The 21,396-nt window shown below is 42.1% G+C and overlaps 1 protein-coding gene across 1 annotated transcript; it reads right to left on the reverse strand.

Annotated features, from left to right (window-relative positions):
- Nucleotides 1-3,957: 3,957 nt before the first annotated feature.
- LOC120989762 (olfactory receptor-like protein I9) lies at nt 3,958-4,704 on the reverse strand. The gene has a single exon (XM_040418059.1). It carries the CDS (start codon nt 4,702-4,704, stop codon nt 3,958-3,960), a length of 747 nt encoding a protein of 248 aa, XP_040273993.1.
- Between the last annotated feature and the right edge of the window lie 16,692 nt (nt 4,705-21,396).

Here is a 21,396-nt window from a genome sequence, read left to right on the forward strand (position 1 = left end):
AAAATAAAATATAATTCCCAAAATGATCCAAACATGAAGTAGACATATGGAAAATGTAAAGTAATAACTATTTTTGGAGGTATTGCTATGTATTATAGAAGTAGAGAAATTGAAACTTAAAAATTGCACATTTTTCAAAATTTCTGGTAAATTTGGTATTTTTTATAAATAAAAATGTTTTTTTTTACTCCATTTTACCAGTGTCATGAAGTACAATATGTGACGAAAAAACTATCTCAGAATGGCCTGGATAAGTCAAAGCGTTTTAACCACCTCCGGACCGCCGAACGCAGCAACGCGTCCTGGAGGTGGTGTATTCATTCCTCCTGGACGCGCCGGCGCGTCCTCTCGCGAGACGCGAGATTTCCTGTGAACGCGCGCACACAGGCGCGCGCGTTCACAGGATCGGAAGGTAAGTGAGTGGATCTCCAGCCTGCCAGCGGCGATCGTTCGCTGGCAGGCTGGAGATGTGATTTTTTTTTAACCCCTAACAGGTATATTAGACGCTGTTATGATAACAGCGTCTAATATACCTGCTACCTGGTCCTCTGATGGTCCCTTTTGTTTGGATCGACCACCAGAGGACACAGGTAGCTCAGTAAAGTAGCACCAAACACCACTACACTACACTACACCCCCCCTGTCACTTATTAAACCCTTATTAACCACTGATCACCCCTGATCACCCCATATAGACTCCCTGATCACCCCCTTGTCATTGATCACCCCCCTGTCATTGATCACCCCCCTGTAAGGCTCCATTCAGAGGTCCGTATGAATTTTACGGATCCACTGATAGATGGATCGGATCCGCAAAACACATACGGACGTCTGAATGGAGCCTTACAGGGGAGTGATCAATGACGGAGGTGATCACCCCATATAGACTCCCTGATCACCCCCCTGTCATTGATCACCCCCCTGTAAGGCTGCATTCAGTTGTCCGTATGATTTTTACGGATCCACTGATACATGGATCGGATCCGCAAAACACATACGGACATCTGAATGGAGCCTTACAGGGGGGTGATCACCCCATATAGACTCCCTGATCACCCCCCTGTCATTGATCACCCCCCTGTCATTGATCACCCCCCTGTAAGGCTGCATTCAGATGTCCGTATGATTTTTACGGATCCACTGATACATGGATCGGATCCGCAAAACACATACGGACATCTGAATGGAGCCTTACAGGGGGGTGATCACCCCATATAGACTCCCTAATCACCCCCCTGTCATTGATCACCCCCCTGTCATTGATCACCCCCCTGTAAGGCTGCATTCAGATGTCCGTATGATTTTTACAGATCCACTGATACATGGATCGGATCCGCAAAACACATACGGACATCTGAATGGAGCCTTATAGGGGGGTGATCAATGACAGGGGGGTGATCACCCCATATAGACTCCCTGATCACCCCCCTGTCATTGATCACCCCCCTGTCATTGATCACCCCCCTGTAAGGCTGCATTCAGATGTCCGTATGATTTTTACGGATACACTGATACATGGATCGGATCCGCAAAACACATACGGACATCTGAATGGAGCCTTATAGGGGGGTGATCAATGACAGGGGGGTGATCACCCCATATAGACTCCCTGATCACCCCCCTGTCATTGATCACCCCCCTGTCATTGATCACCCCCCTGTAAGGCTCCATTCAGAAATTTTTTTGGCCCAAGTTAGCGGAAATTATTATTATTTTTTTCTTACAAAGTCTCATATTCCACTAACTTGTGTCAAAAAATAAAATCTCACATGAACTCACCATACCCCTCACGGAATCCAAATGCGTATAACTACCCCACAAGTGACCCCATTTTGGAAAGAAGACACCCCAAGGTATTCGCTGATGGGCATAGTGAGTTCATAGAACTTTTTATTTTTTGTCACAAGTTAGTGGAATATGAGACTTTGTAAGAAAAAAAAAAAATCATCAATTTCCGCTAACTTGTAACAAAAAATAAAAAGTTCTATAAACTCACAATGCCCATCAGTGAATACCTTAGGGTGTGTACTTTCAGAAATGGGGTCATTTGTGGGGTGTTTGTACTGTCTGGGCATTGTAGAACCTCAGGAAACATGACAGGTGCTCAGAAAGTCAGAGCTGCTTCAAAAAGCGGAAATTCACATTTTTGTACCATAGTTTGTAAACGCTATAACTTTTACCCAAACCATTTTTTTTTTTTACCCAAACATTTTTTTTTTAATCAAAGACATGTAGAACAATAAATTTAGAGCAAAATTTATATATGGATGTCGTTTTTTTTGCAAAATTTTACAACTGAAAGTGAAAAATGTCATTTTTTTGCAAAAAAATCGTTAAATTTCGATTAATAACAAAAAAAGTAAAAATGTCAGCAGCAATGAAATACCACCAAATGAAAGCTCTATTAGTGAGAAGAAAAGGAGGTAAAATTCATTTGGGTGGTAAGTTGCATGACCGAGCAATAAACGGTTAAAGTACTGTAGGTCAGAAGTGTAAAAAGTGGCCTGGTCATTAAGGGTGTTTAAGCTATGGGGGCTGAGGTGGTAAAGTATTCACCACATAACATGTGACATTGGTCAGATTTGCAAAAAATGGCCTGGTCCTTAAGGTGAAAATGAGCCTGGTCCCTAAGGGGTTAAAGCCATATTTTTTTATAAAAAAAAATTGGGGCGACTGTCTTATGTAGGGGCTCATTTTTTTCAGGATGAAATGATGGTTTGATTTGTACTATTTTAGGGTGCATATAACTTTATAATTGCTTGGTATTACACTTTTTGTGATTTAAAGTAACATAAAATGGCTTTTTTAAGTTTTTATTTCATTTTTTTACGGTGTCCACATGAGGGGTAAGTTCATGTGAAATTTTCATACAGAAGGTTGTTATGGACGTGGCAATACCTAATATGTACACTTTACTTATTTATTTAAGTTTTACACAGTAAAAGCATTTTTGAAGCAAAAATAATCATGTTTCAGTGTCTCTACTGTATATTCTGAGAGCCATAGTTTATTTTTTATTTTTTTGCCAGTTGTTTTAGGTAGGGAATCATTTTTGCGGGATGAGATGACGATTTGATTGCCACTATTTTGGGGTGCATATGACTTTTTGATCGCTTGCTATTACACTTTTTGTGATGTAAGGTGACAAAAAATGGCTTTTTTTTTTTACAGTGTTTACCTGAGGGGTTAGGTCATGTGTTATTTTTATAGAGCAGGTCTTTTTATTTGGGCGATTATCTTAGGTAGGGGCTTATTTTTTGCGAAATGAGGCGACAGTTTGATTAGTACTATTTTTGGGGGCATATGCATTTTTGATTGTTTGGTGTTGCACTTTTAGTGATGTAAGGTAAAAAAAAAATGTTTTTTAGCACAGCTTTTAATTTATCTTTTTGACGGTGTTCACCTGAGGGGTTAGGTCATGTGATAGCCAGTCATTACGGACTCTGCAATACCAAATATGTAAATTTTTCTATTTTGTTTTACAATTTTATGTTTTTTTTGGGAAAGGGGCTATTTGTTTTTTGTTTTTTTTACTTTTTTTTGTCCCACTCTGGGACTTAAACTTCTGGGGTTCTGATCCCCTCTGCAATGCATTACAATACAACCTGGATTGTAATGCATTGCATGTTAGCTTCTATGCTGACAGCCTGCCTGTGAGACCCAGCCTATGAAAGGCATCGGGCTACCTTCTCTGCCATCGGGTCCCCGTAACTGCAGCGTAGGGACCCGATGGAGAAGAGGAGGGCACTCACACCCTCCGTAAACTCGGTGCATGCTGCGGTCAGTTTTCACCGATGCCGGCGTATGCAGCAGGGGTCCGGCTGTCAGTGACTGCACCCGCCCAATCAGCCCGCCGTACATGTACAGCGCTAATCCTTAAGTCACGTCCACCAGCGCCGTACTTGACCTTAAGGGGTTAAAGGGAATAAGAGGATCAGAAAAGCAAAAAGCTATTAGTCAACTAATGGTTTCTTTAATGGCTTTCATAATGTCCTTATTTCTCATACTGTATATTATGGGGTTTATGAAAGGAGTCACCACAGTGTATATCAGAGATAGGACTTTACTGATGGTCGATGATTGTCCACTTGTTGGGACAACATAGACACTGAACAAAGTGCAATAAAATATGGAGACCACAATGAGGTGGGAGCTACAGGTGGAGAAGGCTTTTCGTCTACTGATATTGGATGGAATCCTATATATTGTGACAATAATATTACTATATGACACTATTATTATTATGAGCGGGATACAAAGTACAGGAGGTCCCAGTGCAGAAACTTCTAATTCCACAAACTGAGTACCTGAACAGGCAATTTCTAGCAATGGAACAAGATCACAGAAAAAATGGTCAATAACATTTTTTCTACAAAACTTTAGCATTAATAATGTTACAGTGTCCATAGCTGCTATGAAAAAAACAGCCAACCAACAGGATATAAGTAGTTTTACGCAATATTCATTTGTCATGATAGAGGAGTAACGGAGGGGATTACAGATGGCCACATATCTGTCATAAGACATCACTGTAAGGAGTAGACATTCAAATGCTTCCGAAGTACAGAAAAAATAAAATTGAATGATACAGTCAGTAAAACCAATGGTCCCCCCATTGTTCAGTAGAATGTGGAGCATAAAAGGGACAATAACTGTTGTCAATAACATGTCATTGATGGACAGTTGTGAGATGAAGAAGTACATTGGAGTGTGGAGGTTCTTGCTGGTGGACACCAGGATGATGATCAGGAGGTTTCCACATAGTGTGCAACAGTTAACCCAGAGTAGTAGACAAAAAAGCAAAATTCTTACATTTTGGCTGACTTGAAATCCCAAGAGGGAAAATTCTGTGATGGCAGTAACATTGTTCTCCTGCAAGAAGATCAAAAAGTATTAAAACTGAGCTGATGACAAATTAAATTCTTATACATTATAGGGGTTGTCCGATCTCAAAAACATTTTCACTGTTGATTTCTGACTTCTGATTTTGCACTGTCGTCTCTGGGTGGTAAGAGTCGACAATATGTCATACTTCCCCAACCCTTTTCCTGTATTGCATCAGAGGAAACATTTGGGAAAGGGGGGGATCTGAAACAACAAGGTGCAATCAGAAGCTATAGCATTTTTTGCCTCAGAAAGGGGGAGATAAAATGTCACTCATAAGTTTAGTTACTAAACAGACACACTAAAGAAGGAGGAATGCGTGGTGGAGTAGCAGAAGGCTGATGATGATGATGATAACACCGGTCATGATGAACAGTCATTTTAGTGAAAGGCAGAGATGGAAAGAACTAGGTCCTTGGGCACACAGGCCCGAATGGCAAGCTGATTGCTTGCTTGATTACGTAATGACCACTGTGTCCTTACTGTCAAGCAATCTGATGAATACCCAATAGCATGCTTTTAGACCCTCGCCATCAAAGCAAAATGGGGGAATGTTTCCATGTTGCCAAAACGGAGGCCAAAAAAATGTATTACCAGGAAACACTAGGTAAATGGATTCCTGCCATCTCCGCTTCCATAAGCAGCAGAAGCAGCAGCAGAAAGTTTAGTATCATGAACATGATGGGATATTTTTTTTATGTGCCGCACCATGCTGGTGCAAATCTGGGAACACTCAGGTACAGTCCTACCTAGACTCTGGCCTTTCCCAAGTGCATACTGCGTTTCTTGACCCCATGGGCATCTGGGCAAGCAGATTGAAACAGTGACCTGAACTGGCTCAGAATGCTCTCTCTGTTCTCTCTTGGCTTCCAGTGTCATCTCAGAGATGGTTTTCAGAGCTGCAGATGCAATTGTGAAATTGATCTGTGAAGACTTTCACACTTCTCCAGCTGAGGCCAATGAACAGATCTGCCCTTGCTGACATATTCTACGGCCGCTGTCTGCCTGCCTACCATCATGTTCTGTACCGTATGGTTGCTCCTGCCGCCATCATGTTACTGCTGCTGTCTGCCTGCCTACCATCATGTTCTGTACCGTATGGTTGCTCCTGCCGCCATCATGTTACTGCTTCTGTTTGATTGCCTACCATCCTGCTCCATAATGTATGGCTACTGCTGCTGCCGCCACCACTGCAGCTGCTACTCCCACTTCAATTACTGCTACACAGCCACCACTACTACTATTACTATTACATCTAAACAGCCACACAAACATTTCCTTTTTTATGACTACTGATGCCACTGTCCGCTTGTCTACCATCATGTTCCATATTGTTTGGCTGCTATTGCCTCCATCATGCAAATTCTGCTGTCTACCTGCCTACCATCATTCTCCATACAAGTATAGTTGCTGCTGCCACCACGCTGCAGCTGCTACTCCCTACTGCTAATTCCCCTAATGCCACTTCCATTACCCGTACTGCCACTGCCATTACCACTACACAGCAACTACTATTACCCAACATAACACACACATCTACTGCCGCGTCTGTTCCTTGCTATGCTTATACTGCTACTACTAGTATTGTGGCCACATGTCACTATTACCTTACCCTTTCCACATCTGCACTGTAATGCTCCTGCTTCTAATTATAAGAGATATTTTTTCCATGCTCATTCAGAACAAGTCACTCTTTATTTTTACAATTAAAACTTGTGTGTATAAATATAGGCAGGCATTCTACTCCCATTAACACATCATTTTTGGACACTTGGTCCCAACAAGTCACAGTTTTTTCCCATACTGTTTGCCTAAACACTGTCTGCCCCCAATAATGGACAATTTTCGTAAGCTTTAACACATGCAAAAGCATAGTCTGTTTTTGAACATAGTATTTGTTACTATCAACCATGCGTTTTGCCATAGCTATTTATGTCGTTCTGACATTTTTTGCTACAGTATTTCAGTTGTCAGAACAATTGGACAGAAAGGAATCCATATTGTGAAGGCCTAAACAGATCACATTGCAGATTCGTATATAAACATTATAGTAGCCATCTTGTCTGGTTTCTAAAAGGCCAACGTGAGTTGAATTTCTCAAGACAGAGGATTGTAAGCAAAGAGTTAGGAATGCTTGTATAAACATTTCTTATGTCGTAAATCGAGGAGGGAGACATACCGTAAGACTGCAGACTCTTTCAAAACAATGGACTGAATGTGCTAAGGGCTTTTTTTTTTCCTTCCAATAAATAGAAGGGGATACTTTATATATTTTTTTCATTATATAATTATAGTAACAATAATTTAGAATTTGGAGTCTTATGCAGGGGGCAAGCGGCATGACGTGATGACATAGGCGTGCCGCGCTTCTTCCCACCCTCCTCCCCCTTGCTACCTGTCTCCATGTGCCAGACTATCGGTCTTTGCCTTTAGTCGGCGTCCCCGCTGCCCCGCTCTTGGCTTGATGCTGGATGAGAAGGACTGGCCGGACCAGAGGGAGGCTGGAGGCTTGCGACGGAGGAAACCTGAGCGGAGGAGCTGGCACTGGTTTGGTCGGGCGGTGGGGTGCTGTCCGGTGGCCGCGGAGCTTTCCTGGCCCCACTTTTCCCTGTCTGGGTTGGATTCGGCTGGGTGGCAGAGACGCCGTGGAGAACGCATGTGCGCATGCACTGGTAGCGGCATGCTATGGCGTTTTGATTGTCTTTCATCTGGCGGACCCAGCGGTTACAGCAGATCTGCTCTTAATGCCCTGGTCGACTTGGAGTATGTGAGTAGCCCGAAAGGCGCCCACTATGAACCAGCTCTTCAGAACAAGTAAAACCTACTTTCACTAACATTTTTGCTCCATCGTGCTGGAAAATGCATTGTTCTTCACCAAACTGTTGTTGGATTGTTGGAAGAAGTTGCTGTTGGAGGGTGTTTTGGTACTATTCTTTATTCATGGCTGTGTTTTTGGGCAAAATTGTGAGTGAGCCCACTCCCTTGGATGAGAAGCAACGCAACACCTGAATGGTCTCAGGATGCTTTACTGTTGGCATGACACAGGACTGATGGTAGCGCTCACCTTTTCTTCTCCGGACAAGCCTTTTTCCAGATGCCCCAAACAATCGGAAAGAGGCTTCATCTGAGAATATGACTTTGCCCCAGTCCTCAGCAGTCCATTCACTATACTTTCTGCAGAAGATCAATCTGTCCCTGATGTTTTTTTTGGAGAGAAGTGGCTTCTTTGCTGCCCTTCTTGATACCAGGCCATCTTTCAAAAGTCACTGTGCGTGCAGATGCGCTCACACCTGCCTGCTGCCATTCCTGAGCAAGCTCTGCACTGGTGGCACTCCGATCCCGCAGCTGAATCCTCTTTAGGAGACGATCTTGGCGCTTGCTGGACTTTCTTGGACGCTCTGAAGCCTTCTTAACAAGAATTGAACCTCTTTCCTTGAAGTTCTTGATGATCCCATAAACTGTTGATTGAGGTGCAATCTTAGTAGCCGCAATATCCTTGCCTGTGAAGCCATTTTTATGCAACGCAATGATGGCTGCACATGTTTCTTTGCAGGTCACCATGGTTAGCAATGGAAGAACAATGATTTCAAGCATCACCCTCATTTTAACATGTCAAGTCTGCCATTTTAACCCAATCAGCCTGACATAATGATCGCCAGCCTTGTGCTCGTCAACATTATCACCTGAGTTAACAAGACGATTACTGAAATGATCTCAGCAGGTCCTTTAATGACAGCAATGAAATGCAGTGGAAAGGTTTTTTTGGGATTAAGTTAATTTTCATGGCAAAGAAGGACTATGCAATTCATCTGATCACTTTTCATAACATTCTGGAGTATATGCAAATTGCTATTATAAAAACTTAAGCAGCAACTTTTCCAATTTCCAATATTTATATAATTCTCAAAACTTTTGGCCACGACTGTAAGTGCTGGGGTAGAGTTTGACGAGATGTCTGACGGATTGTATGCCTCAGTGTCTTTCTTATCTTATTTAACGCTCTGTCCAAGACTTTGGTCAAAGGTTATTATTTTGTCAAATTAAGAGAAAATAGTAGAATTAAGTATAATTATACAAACTTTTACATAGAACGCTAGTGTCCCCTTGTGGTGGTGGTGAGTAAGAGAGAAGTGGCAAAGTGAGGCACTATGATCTCATTAGTCACGTGAAAGACCAAACCAAGCCCGTATTATGAATAAATATATATATGGCTAATTAGTTGCCTAATATACAAACAGAAATGTATACTATACCAGAAATTTAGGATTAATCTGTCTGGAAGAATTCAGTGTCAAGGTTCAGAAATGAAGTAAGATCAGGTCCTATTTTTCCTCTGATCTCTCCTCCTTTCTCTTGTGTGTCTCTATAGTCTTGTTGTGACCTTCTGGATTGATCTGATGGATTGATCTCATGTCCCCTTTGCTGGCTTCTGATAACTTTTATCCCCCCCTGGAAGGTGGGCTTGGTTTGTTTGCTTTTTTTTGCATTTTATTACCCATAAAAGTTGTTTGCCCTATCCCATCACAAATATCTAAAGTATAATTACTGTACATAGTGAGTCGATTATCTTAGTTTATATCACTCTATATGAATATACATCTAGAATAATGTTTTATTTTCCTTGTAGAATCCTGGTATTCCACACTGAGTATTCTAGGAGGCTTATGGCCTTCCTTGTGATCCTTGTTTCTGCAACTCTGCCCATCCTGGAATTTCCAACCTACATACGTATAAGGCCTTATTCACACAGTCATTGTTCGGTCAGTGATTTCCATCAGTGATTTTGAGCCAGGTGCAGCTCTAAAGACAGAACAGGTGCAGATCTTTCCCTTATACTTTGTGATATAGGGTAGCCGGGCACACTCAATATACTGGGAACATATAGAATTTAATATAGTCATAAAATCATAAAATATGACCATACATATAATATGCAACAATGGAAGAAATATAATAGTCTAAAAATAAACAGCCTAAAATTGATGATAAGAAAATGCGGTGTATGAATAAATAAGACGGTACAGTAGTCCTATAATGTGCGTCTGCACTAGGGACAATACCCCTAAAGTCAACCAGTAATGGTCGCTTAGTAGTAAACTACGCTTCCAATAGTGGTATGTATTGGCATCAAGCCTGTGTTACTGTTTCCAGAATGCTCATGGATGGTATAGACAGTCTTAGTCAATAGTACATACTCCCGATATATTGCATAGGTATAATCTCGGTAAGTAAAAGTTTAGCGGCGTCCCGCTGTACTTACAAGTCATCGGCGTCCCGCTGAACTGCTCTGAATGCTGCGCTTTTCCAATGTATGATCTTGTTGGCGTACTGTTCGGAAAAGTGCTTACCGTGCCTGCTGAATACCCCTTTGTCGCTCTGGACACCTCTCTTGTAAAGCTGGAGACCGGTGTCTTGCAAGCTCTATCCGTACGACTTCCGCGCTGGTGGCTGTTTGCATGTGTCTACTGATGCTGTAGCTTGTGGTAGTGCAGTAAATCTCCACTCATCGCGCGCTGGACAATTTCTTGTTGGTAAATTAGCACACAGAAAATTTGCATCCAATAAAGTTCCAATATGTCTGGGGGAACTCTATTGGATACAAATTTTCCGTGTGCTAATTTACCCATCCCTAATTTACCATCCATGAGCATTCTGGAAACAGTAACACAGGCTTGATGCCGATACGTACCACTATTGGAAGCGAAGTTTACTACTAAGCGACCATTACTGGTTGACTTTGGGGGTATTGTCCCTAGTGCAGATGCACATTATAGGACTACTGTACCGTCTTATTTATTCATACACCGCATTTTCTTATCATCAATTTTTGATGATAGGCTATTATATTTCTTCCATTGTTGCAGATTATATGTATGGTCATATTTTATGATTTTATGACTATATTAAATTCTATATGTTCCCAGTATATTGAGTGTGCCCGGCTACCCTATATCATGCCAGTTTTTCTTTTCAAGAGGAAGGGTGATTCCTCTTAACTGTGTGCACCTCTATCATTGGTTTGTGGGTCACTCCTGTGCGCCACATTTGTCCAATTTTATTTACCCTTATACTTTGTGTCTGTGGAGGCTCCAATCTTGGTTTTGGCTCACAATCACTGATGGAAATCACTGACCAAATATTGATGTGTGAATAAGGCCTTAATTTGCCCTCTCTCTCTCAGTATATCTTTAGTGATTGTGGCAATGAGAGATAGGAATTTTAATATACCAAACAAACCATATTATTAACATGTCTTATATTGCATATCAACAGTAAATCTGAGGCTTCCATGAAGTACTCCACCTCCTTGTTTAACATAACCCCAATGGACTTCATATGCTTCTTGATACCTTGTACCACCTCTAGTTAGTTTTACGTATGTATTTCTTATATATGTTTTCGTAATATGCATTATACACCACTGTCCTATGTATGGCATTTCCCATTGTCCCCTGATGAACCATTGCCTAATGTGTTGGGACTTTGGAGTAAGGAACTCAAAATTTCTGTAGATTTACTGTAAGCACCCAATCACCATATTACTTGTAGTTATTGTGGTTTATATATCAAATGTATAAACTAAAATAAATGGGCCCCAGTGTCCCAAAAAACATGGAAACATGAGTCTGTGAAAACCATTGACAGGGCACAGATTGCATCTATGTTCTGTCCGTGGTTTTCACTGACCATTGGGAGGAGATGCACTGTAAATCAATTTTCAGCCTAGCAGTGCACATGGAATAGGGATTGTCACAGTGGACTATGTCATTTTCATATGATTTTGTATATACACTCACCTAAAGAATTATTAGGAACACCTGTTCTATTTCTCATTAATGCAATTATCTAGTCAACCAATCACATGGCAGTTGCTTCAATGCATTTAGGGTTGTGCTCCTGGTCAAGACAATCTCCTGAACTCCAAACTAAATGTCAGAATGGGAAAGAAAGCAATTTTGAGCGTGGCATGGTTGTTGGTGCCAGACGGGCCGGTCTGAGTATTTCACAATCTGCTCAGTTACTGGGATTTTCACGCACAACCATTTCTAGGGTTTACAAAGAATGGTGTGAAAAGGGAAAAACATCCAGTATGTGGCAGTCCTGTGGGCAAAAATGCCTTGTGGATGCTAGAGGTCAGAGGAGAATGGGCCGACTGATTCAAGCTGATAGAAGAGCAACGATGACTGAAATAACCACTCGTTACAACCGAGGTATGCAGCAAAGCATTTGTGAAGCCACAACACGCACAACCTTGAGGCGGATGGGCTACAACAGCAGAAGACCCCACCGGGTACCACTCATCTACAAATAGGAAAAAGAGGCTACAATTTGCACGAGCTCACCAAAATTGGACTGTTGAAGACTGGAAAAATGTTGCCTGGTCTGATGAGTCTCGATTTCTGTTGAGACATTCAAATGGTAGAGTCCGAATTTGGCGTAAACAGAATGAGAACATGTATCCATCCTCTGATGGCTACTTCCAGCAGGATAATGCACCATGTCACAAAGCTCGAATCATTTCAAATTGGTTTCTTGAACATGACAATGAGTTCACTGTACTAAAATGGCCCCACAGTCACCAGATCTCAACCCAATAGAGCATCTTTGGGATGTGGTGGAACGGGAGCTTCGTGCCCTGGATGTGCATCCCTCAAATCTCCATCAAATGCAAGATGCTATCCTATCAATATGGGCCAACATTTCTAAAGAATGCTATCAGCACCTTGTTGAATCAATGCCACATAGAATTAAGGCAGTTCTGAAGGTAAAAGGCGGTCTAACACCGTATTAGTATGGTGTTCCTAATAATTCTTTAGGTGAGTGTATATCTGGTCAATGTGTGTTGTATTACATAGTGGGGGTTGTAGTGATGGACGTCACATCTCCCTGGTACCAAAGATAAGGTATGCTTATGATCTCTGTGACCCTCAGGAAATATTAGGTATGGGAACTCTACACTTCTACAAGGGTCTGGCCATGCTTCAAAGCATTCCTCTCCACAGGGGTGAGGGCGGGGATGTGTTTCTGGATATCTATGAGACTGGGGTAGTAGTCAGATGTTCTGAAATATGAAAACAAGCTGAGGCGTTCTCTCCTCCTAGATTTGCTTCAATATTGGAACTTGAAATATCTGTAATTTTACCTGCAATTTTATGTGTGACCTCCAATAGACGGCTCACTGATGACAACTCCTATTGCTCAGTGCCTATCTTCGTCAGTCACAAGCCGATTTCGTGACAGGGGTGACACACGGAGGTCAAGTAAATGACACTCGCACCAAACATGGACCTTTCACAGACATCTTGACAGAAGAAACACTAACATCATTATGGACATATGAAAGAGTCAGCAATATTTACTGATAGATGAATCGAAAAGTAAGTGAACACCTAAAGGAGAAAGGAGAAATCCAGTATCTAAATGCAGTATAAAGGGGCAGAAGCCATGAACAAGGGCAATGTTATAGCATTCATTTATAATATGTTAAAACATTTTTGATATTTGTGTCCTTGGGTTTCCATGGTGAAACAATATTTGGGAGCAGATCCTGCACTTATCTATTGGAGCTGCTTCACTGTGATGTTCTTCAGGAAGATGATTTCATGTGAGAAGATTGTGAGTGACATGAACGCTCACCTCAGCTTTATCTGTCTTGTGTAGAACATTCATGCTGTAAACGTGGAGATAAAAATCTATAATAATCTTAAAATCTTGAAGCATAAATCATTTCAACTAATATAAAAGAAAGAAATCTCACACGTAGAGGTGCAGAGCGCAGCCAGTGGAATATTCTGATAATTAGATAAAGCGTCTTAATACGGACATTTTATACCTTCATGTGAGGAGTGATTTACATCTGGAGGTTCATGAGAGGGCTCCTCAGCTTCCCCTGTGAATAGATTTAGTTAATACTGAATTCATTTTAATTATTCCTTTGATACATATTGTAAAAGTGCTTCACTATTCTTGTTATTGAAAGAAGAATATGTAGTAACATCAGACATTACAGAGGAACAAGCACCGGAACAAGATCAGAGACAGAAATGGTCAATAATATTTTTCCACTAAACTTTAGTCTTAAAAGGAACCTGTCATCAACTTTATGCTGTCCATACTAACGGCAGAATAACGTAGAGACAGGTGATTTTAGCGGTCTGCCATTTAAAAGTTAAAAGTAAGTGGTTGCCGAGAACCAACATCACAATCATTGCAGACTGGGCCTGGAAAAGAGTCCCGGCCACCTGAGAAGTGTCCTGGTTATTCATAAGTTCCTGCTCTCCCGCCCACCTGCTGATGACTGACAGTCTTCTACCTAGTTTTCTCTCTTTCTCTCTAGGAGGGAACTGACAATCATCAGCAGATGGGTGAGAGTGCAAGAGATTATGAATAACCAGGACTCTTCTCAGGTAGATTTGAATCTTTTAATGGCCCGGGCTGCAATGATTATGATACTGGTTCTCGGCAACCACTTACTTTTAGCTCATGAGTGACACATCCATGAAATCAGCATTTCTGTCACTATTTGATGCTCTCAGTGAGGTCAGCCTAAAGTTGATGACAGGTTCTCTTTAACCGCCTCCGGACCGCCGAACGCAGCGACCCGTCCTGGAGGCGGTCGATTCATTCCTCCTGGACGCATATACGCATCCTCTTGCGAGACGCGAGATTTCAGGCAGAGCCGGCCCGCGCATGCGCATCGCGGGCCGGCAAAAGTTCAAGGATTATTTCGTCAGCAACCTGCCAGCCAATGATCGTCGCTGGCAGGTTGCTGATTTTTTAAAAATCGAATCAGAAGCCATCTAACACCTTATATTTATAAATATAAGGTGTTAAATGGCTTCTGTGCTCCTCTGCTGGTCCTTTTGGTCGGTTGGTTCCAGCAGAGGAGCAGACATCACTGTGAGTACACCAAACACTACACTTAGCCCCCAGATCACCCCCATCACCCCAATTAACCCCTTGATTGCCCCCTGTCAATCACCTAGTGAAAGGGAAAAAAGTGATCAGTGTAAACTGTCACTTTTTTTTTTTCACTGGTATTGACTGATAGGTTTTAGGATAGTTTAGGTCCCTTGGTTAGGTAGTTTAGCGTCAGTTAGCTCCCAGCCCACCGCACCGCAGTCACTGATTCGCTGATTAGCGTATCGCTAATCAGCATTTGTACTTTTATAGTATCTGTACGTGATCAAAACTGATCACGGTCAGATCTATAATTGTATTAGTGTCACCTTAGCTCGCCCTCCACCCAAAACGCAGTGTTTGCCCGATCAGGCCTGATCGGTCGCCCACACGTGCGTTCACCCACGCCCGCCCCACCGCAGTGACAAAAATATATATTTTTTTGATCACTGCACAATCACTTTACAAGCACTGCGGCGATAAAAAAAATCTGTTTTGATATTTTTTAGCAATCGCAGCGTCCTCCGGTACTTCGCTAGCCTCCCATTTGTAAGACAGGCTGCAGCACTGATGTGCATTCGGACAGAAGCATTGCGCTGCTGTCAGATTACACAAAAGTCGGTGTATGCGGCGCTGCAAGACGAGATTTCTCCTCTGCAGTAAAAGATACGTTTGCCGAGGCATATGAGCTGAGGAGGCGGCGGTGTTCATATACTTTGGCAAACACTTTGTATATAAAAAAAATAAAAATAAATCCCGGCAATGATTTATTCATCCACATCGATTGATGTGAATGGAGAAATCGGGTTTGCCAGGGCATACGAGCTAAGTGGGTATGGATGTTGGGCGGAGCTCCTATGTCCTGGCAGACGCCTTTCCCCTCCTTTTTTTTTTTTTGGCAGAGATTTTTTCATCCACATTGATCGATGCGAATGAAGAAATCTGTGCCGTTCATTTTTTCTTTCAGCCCAGAGGCTTAATGAAAAAAAATAATCTCATTACCCGTATGCTCAATATAAGGAGAATAGCAGAAACTCCTAATGCTGGCCATACATGTAATGATTGCGGAGACCCTCAAATGCCAGGGCAGTACAAACACCCCACAAATGACCCCATTTTGGAAAGAAGACACCCCAAGGTATTCGCTGAGGGGCATATTGAGTCCATGAAAGATTGAAATTTTTGTCCCAAGTTAGCGGAAAGGGAGACTTTGTGAGAAAAAACAAAAAAAAAATCAATTTCCGCTAACTTGTGGCAAAAAAAATAAATATTCTATGAACTCACCATGCCCCTCATTGAATACCTTGGGGTGTCTTCTTTCCAAAATGGGGTCACATGTGGGGTATTTATACTGCCCTGGCATTTTAGGGGCCCTAAAGCGTGCAAAGAAGTCTGGGATCCAAATGTCTAAAAATGCCCTCCTAAAAGGAATGTGGGCCCCTTTGCGCATCTAGGCTGCAAAAAAGTGTCACACATGTGGTATTGCCGTACTCAGGAGAAGTTGGGGAATGTGTTTTGGGGTGTCATTTTACATATACCCATGCTGGGTGAGAGAAATATCTCGGTCAAATGCCAACTTTGTATAAAAAAAATGTGAAAAGTTGTCTTTTGCCAAGATATTTCTCTCACCCAGCATGTGTATATGTAAAATGACACCCCAAAACACATTCCCCAACTTCTCCTGAGTACGGCAATACCACATGTGTGACACTTTTTTGCAGCCTAGGTGGGCAAAGGGGCCCATATTCCAAAGAGCACCTTTAGGATTTCACAGGGCATTTTTTACACATTTTGAATTCAAACTACTTACCACATATTAGGGCCCCTAGAATGCCAGGGCAGTATAACTACCCCACAAGTGACCCCATTTTGGAAAGAAGACACCCCAAGGTATTCCGTGAGGGGCATGGCGAGTACCTAGAATTTTTATTTTTTGTCACAAGTTAGCGGAAAATGATGATTTTATATATATATTTTTTTCTTACAAAGTCTCATATTCCACTAAGGCTACTTTCACATTAGCGTTCGGGTGTCCGCTTGTGAGCTCCGTTTGAAGGAGCTCACAGGTGGCCCCAAACGCATCCGTACTGCCCTAATGCATTCTGAGTGGACGTGGATCCGCTCAGAATGCATCAGTCTGGCAGCGTTCAGCCTCAGCTCGACTCAGCAAGCGGACACCTGAACGCTGCTTGCAGCGTTCGGGTGTCCGCCTGGCCGTGTGGAGGCAAGCGGATCTGTCCAGATTTACAATGTAAGTCAATGGGGACGGATCCGTTTGAAAATGACACAATATGGCTCAATCTTCAAACGGATCCGTCCCCCATTGACTTTCAATGTAAAGTTGGATAGATCCGTTCAGGCTACTTTCAGACTTAGAATTTTTTTTAAACTATAATGCAGACGGATCCGTTCTGAACGGATACAAACGTCTGCATTATAGGAGCGGATCCGTCTGTGCAGACATCAGACGGACCCGCTCTGAACGCTAGTGTGAAAGTAGCCTAACTTGTGACAAAAAATAAAAACTTTCATGAACTCACTATGCCCATCACAAAATACCTTGGGATGTCTACTTTCCAAAATGGGGTCACTTGTGGGGTAGTTATACTGCCCTGGCATTCTAGGGGCCCTAATGCGTGCAAAGTAGTTTGAAATCAAAATCTGTAAAAAATGGCCGGTGAAATCAGAAAGGTGCTCTTTGGAATGTGGGCCCCTTTGCCCACTTAGGCTGCAAAAAAGTGTCACACATCTGGTATTGCCGTACTCAGGAGAAGTTGGGGAATGTGTTTTGGGGTGTCATTTTACATATACCCATGCTGGGTGAGAGAAATATCTTGGCAAAAGACAACTTTTCTAATTTTTTATACAAAATTGGCATTTGACCAAGTTATTTATCTCACCCAGCATGGGTATATGCAAAATGACACCCCAAAACACATTGCCCAACTTCTCCTGAGTACGGCAATACCAGATGTGTGACACTTTTTTGCAGCCTAGGTGGGCAAAGGGGCCCACATTCCAAAGAGCACCTTTAGGATTTCACAGGTCATTTTTTACACATTTTGATTTCAAACTACTTACCACACATTAGGGCCCCTAGAATGCCAGGGCAGTATAACTACCCCACAAGTGACCCCATTTTGGAAAGAAGACACCCCAAGGTATTCTGTGAGGGGCATGGCGAGTTCCTAGAATTTTTTATTTTTTGTCACAAGTTAGCGGAAAATGATGATTATTTTATTTTATTTTTCTTACAAAGTCTCATATTCCACTAACTTGTGACAAAAAATAAAAAATTCTAGGAACTCGCCATGCCTTTCACGGAATACCTTGGGGTGTCTTCTTTCCAAAATGGGGTCACTTGTGTGGTAGTTATACTGCCCTGGCATTCTAGGGGCCCTAATGTGTGGTAAGTAGTTTGAAATCAAAATCTGTAAAAAATGACCTGTGAAATCCTAAAGGTGCTCTTTGGAATGTGGGCCCCTTTGCCCACCTAGGCTGCAAAAAAGTGTCACACATCTGGTATTGCCGTGCTCAGGAGAAGTTGGGGAATATGTTTTGGGGTGTCATTTTACATATACCCATGCTGGGTGAGATAAATATCTTGGCAAAAGACAACTTTTCCCATTTTTTCAAATGCCAACTTCGTATAAAAAAAATGGGAAAAGTTGTCATTTGCCAAGATATTTCTCTTACCCAGCATGGGTATATGTAAAATGACACCCCAAAACACATTCCCCAACTTCTCCTGAGTACGGCAATACCAGATGTGTGACACTTTTTTGCAGCCTAGGTGGGCAAAGCGGCCCACATTCCAAAGGGCACCTTTCGGATTTCACCGGCCATTTTTTACAGATTTTGATTTCAAACTACTTCGCACGCATTTAGGCCCCTAATATGCCAGGGCAGTATAACTACCCCACAAGTGACCCCATTTTGGAAAGAAGACACCCCAAGGTATTTCGTGATGGGCATAGTGAGTTCATGGAAGTTTCTATTTTTTGTCACAATTTAGTGGAATATGAGACTTTGTAAGAAAAAAAAAAAATCATCATTTTCCGCTAACTTATGACAAAAAATAAAAAGTTCTATGAACTCACTATGCCCACCAGCGAATACCTTAGGGTGTCTACTTTCCGAAATGGGTTCATTTGTGGGGTGTTTGTACTGTCTGGCCATTGTAGAACCTCAGGAAACATGACAGGTGCTCAGAAAGTCAGAGCTGCTTCAAAAAGCGGAAATTCCCATTTTTGTACCATAGTTGGTAAACGCTATAACTTTTACCCAAACCATTTTTTTTTACCCAAACATTTTTTTTTATCAAAGACATATAGAACAATACATTTAGAGAAAAATTTATATATGGATGTCGTTTTTTTTGCAAAATTTTACAACTGAAAGTGAAAAATGTCATTTTTTTGCAAAAAAAATCGTTAAATTTCGATTAATAGCAAAAAAATAAAAAATGTCAGCAGCAATGAAATACCACCAAATGAAAGCTCTATTAGTGAGAAGAAAAGGAGGTAAAATTCATTTGGGTGGTAAGTTGCATGACCGAGCAATAAATGGTGAAAGTAGTGTAGTGCAGAAGTGTAAAAAGTGGCCTGGTCATTAAGGGTGTTTAAGGTAGGGGAGCAGAGGTGGTTAAGAATATTAATGCTTTCTTGGGGGTCAGAGCTAGCGCCTGTGCTGAATGGCTGCATCCGGCTGAAGCTCCTGCTTTCAACCTGCTGTAAGGACGGCATTCTTAAGCCAACAGATCGCAAAATGGTCAAATACGGTGGACCTAAGCATGGGGATCCCACCCCACAAGCTAAAATATCCCTTGCTGTGTCAGATATGACCAAATTCTTAAAAAAACAACAAGCAGCCGGACCGACCAAGGATCCCAAGATGGCCGCGGCTCTCAACAGTACTGCATGTTCCCGCACACCAGGCCATTCCGACTGTGAAGATGATTCAGGAGAAGCCGGTGAGTCACAGAACCTCACGATCTCCCGTCGCTTTATTAAACAAGCCATGGAAGAGGCTTTACACCCTATTTACTCCAAGCTGCAGGAGGTGACCCATGAAATCCAACAGATAGGCCACAGGGTGGACTCACTAGAAACCACGCAAGCTGCGACCCTAGATCACAGCGCTGCGGTCACGCAAACCCTCTCAATATGTCAAACACATATAAACCAGCTCTATGCATCCCTGAAAGACCAGGAGAACCGTGGCAGGCGAAACAACCTCCGTTTCAGGGGGATCCCTGAATCGGTCACAGCCACTGACATCCCAGCCGCTATCATGAAGATAGTCGCATCCCTACTAGGGGACTTTGATCCTTCCATACAAATTATTGAAAGGGACACCGAGCACTATGCCCACGTCCTAAAGAAAATGATCCTCCAAGGGACATTATTAGCCGTTTCCTGAATTTTCAGGATAAAGAAGCGATTCTAAAAGCGGCCAGAGCTGCGCCATCCATCCTCCTGGACGAGGTCCATATCCAGATCTACCAGGACCTATCTCCATCCACCTTACAAAAAAGAAGAATCTTAAGGCCTCTCACATCTCTCCATAAAGAGAAACAGATTCCCTACAGATGGTCCTTTCCATTTGGACTTTCATTTATTGTCTCCAGTTAAAGGATTACCATCTCCTCCTTTTCGGATCTCCCAGAGGCTTACAACGCGCTAGATACTTCTCCGTTGGATATATCAGACTGGGATAAAGTACAAGACATTTCTTCCTTGCCACCTCTTCCAGTCCTTTAACCTTGGGAACTTTCTACTACTCCAAAGAAGCAAAGGTTCAAGAAGAACAAGGACTCAGCAACTCCCAAGAAGCCGCATACTTCTCATGACGGTCCCTGATTTACCCTCATCTGAATCAGTATTCAATCTCATCAGGACTCTGTAATCTGTCTTGATTCTACCTCTGTCCACCTCCTCTATATACCATTGCTGGGTATACAGTTGGCAATATTTCCCTATCCTTCATCCTTTTCTCTGCTACCCTCAGTATTTCTTTCCTTCCTAACTGTTCCTTTCCACCTACGTCCACTTACTACAATCTTGGTTTCCCCATTGCCTTCTTTTCCAATCCCCACGTTGTGATATGTTATCTTTTATGATTACAATTCCCCACTTTGCTGCAGGTTACATGTGAATTATTATTCACTTTCCCCCTAATAGTCTCTTATTAATAACTGTGCAATCATTTACTATGGTACTAACCTCTTCAATAAGGTTATCAGTTTTAGTTTTTATTTTCTTTAGTTATAATGTTGGGCTCTCCATAATTGCCACAATACCTATTCTCAGCTTTGTCTTCTGCCTTTACCCAGACAAATCATGACAGACCTAAATGTAGTATCCTATACACTGCGTGCAGAATTATTAGGCAAATGAGCATTTTGACCACATCATCCTCTTTATGCATGTTGTCTTACTCCAAGCTGTATAGGCTCGAAAGCCTACTACCAATTAAGCATATTAGGTGATGTGCATCTCTGTAATGAGAAGGGGTGTGGTCTAATGACATCAACACCCTATATTAGGTGTGCATAATTATTAGGCAACTTCCTTTCCTTTGGCAAAATGGGTCAAAAGAAGGACTTGACAG

The sequence above is a fragment of the Bufo bufo genome, chromosome 1 (genome assembly GCF_905171765.1).
Source record: "Bufo bufo chromosome 1, aBufBuf1.1, whole genome shotgun sequence".
NCBI lineage: Eukaryota > Metazoa > Chordata > Amphibia > Anura > Bufonidae > Bufo > Bufo bufo.

Bases quoted from the DNA above. Each gene is read 5' to 3' on its own strand.
- LOC120989762 (XM_040418059.1), bottom strand. From the start codon at position 4,704: ATGTACTTCTTCATCTCACAACTGTCCATCAATGACATGTTATTGACA.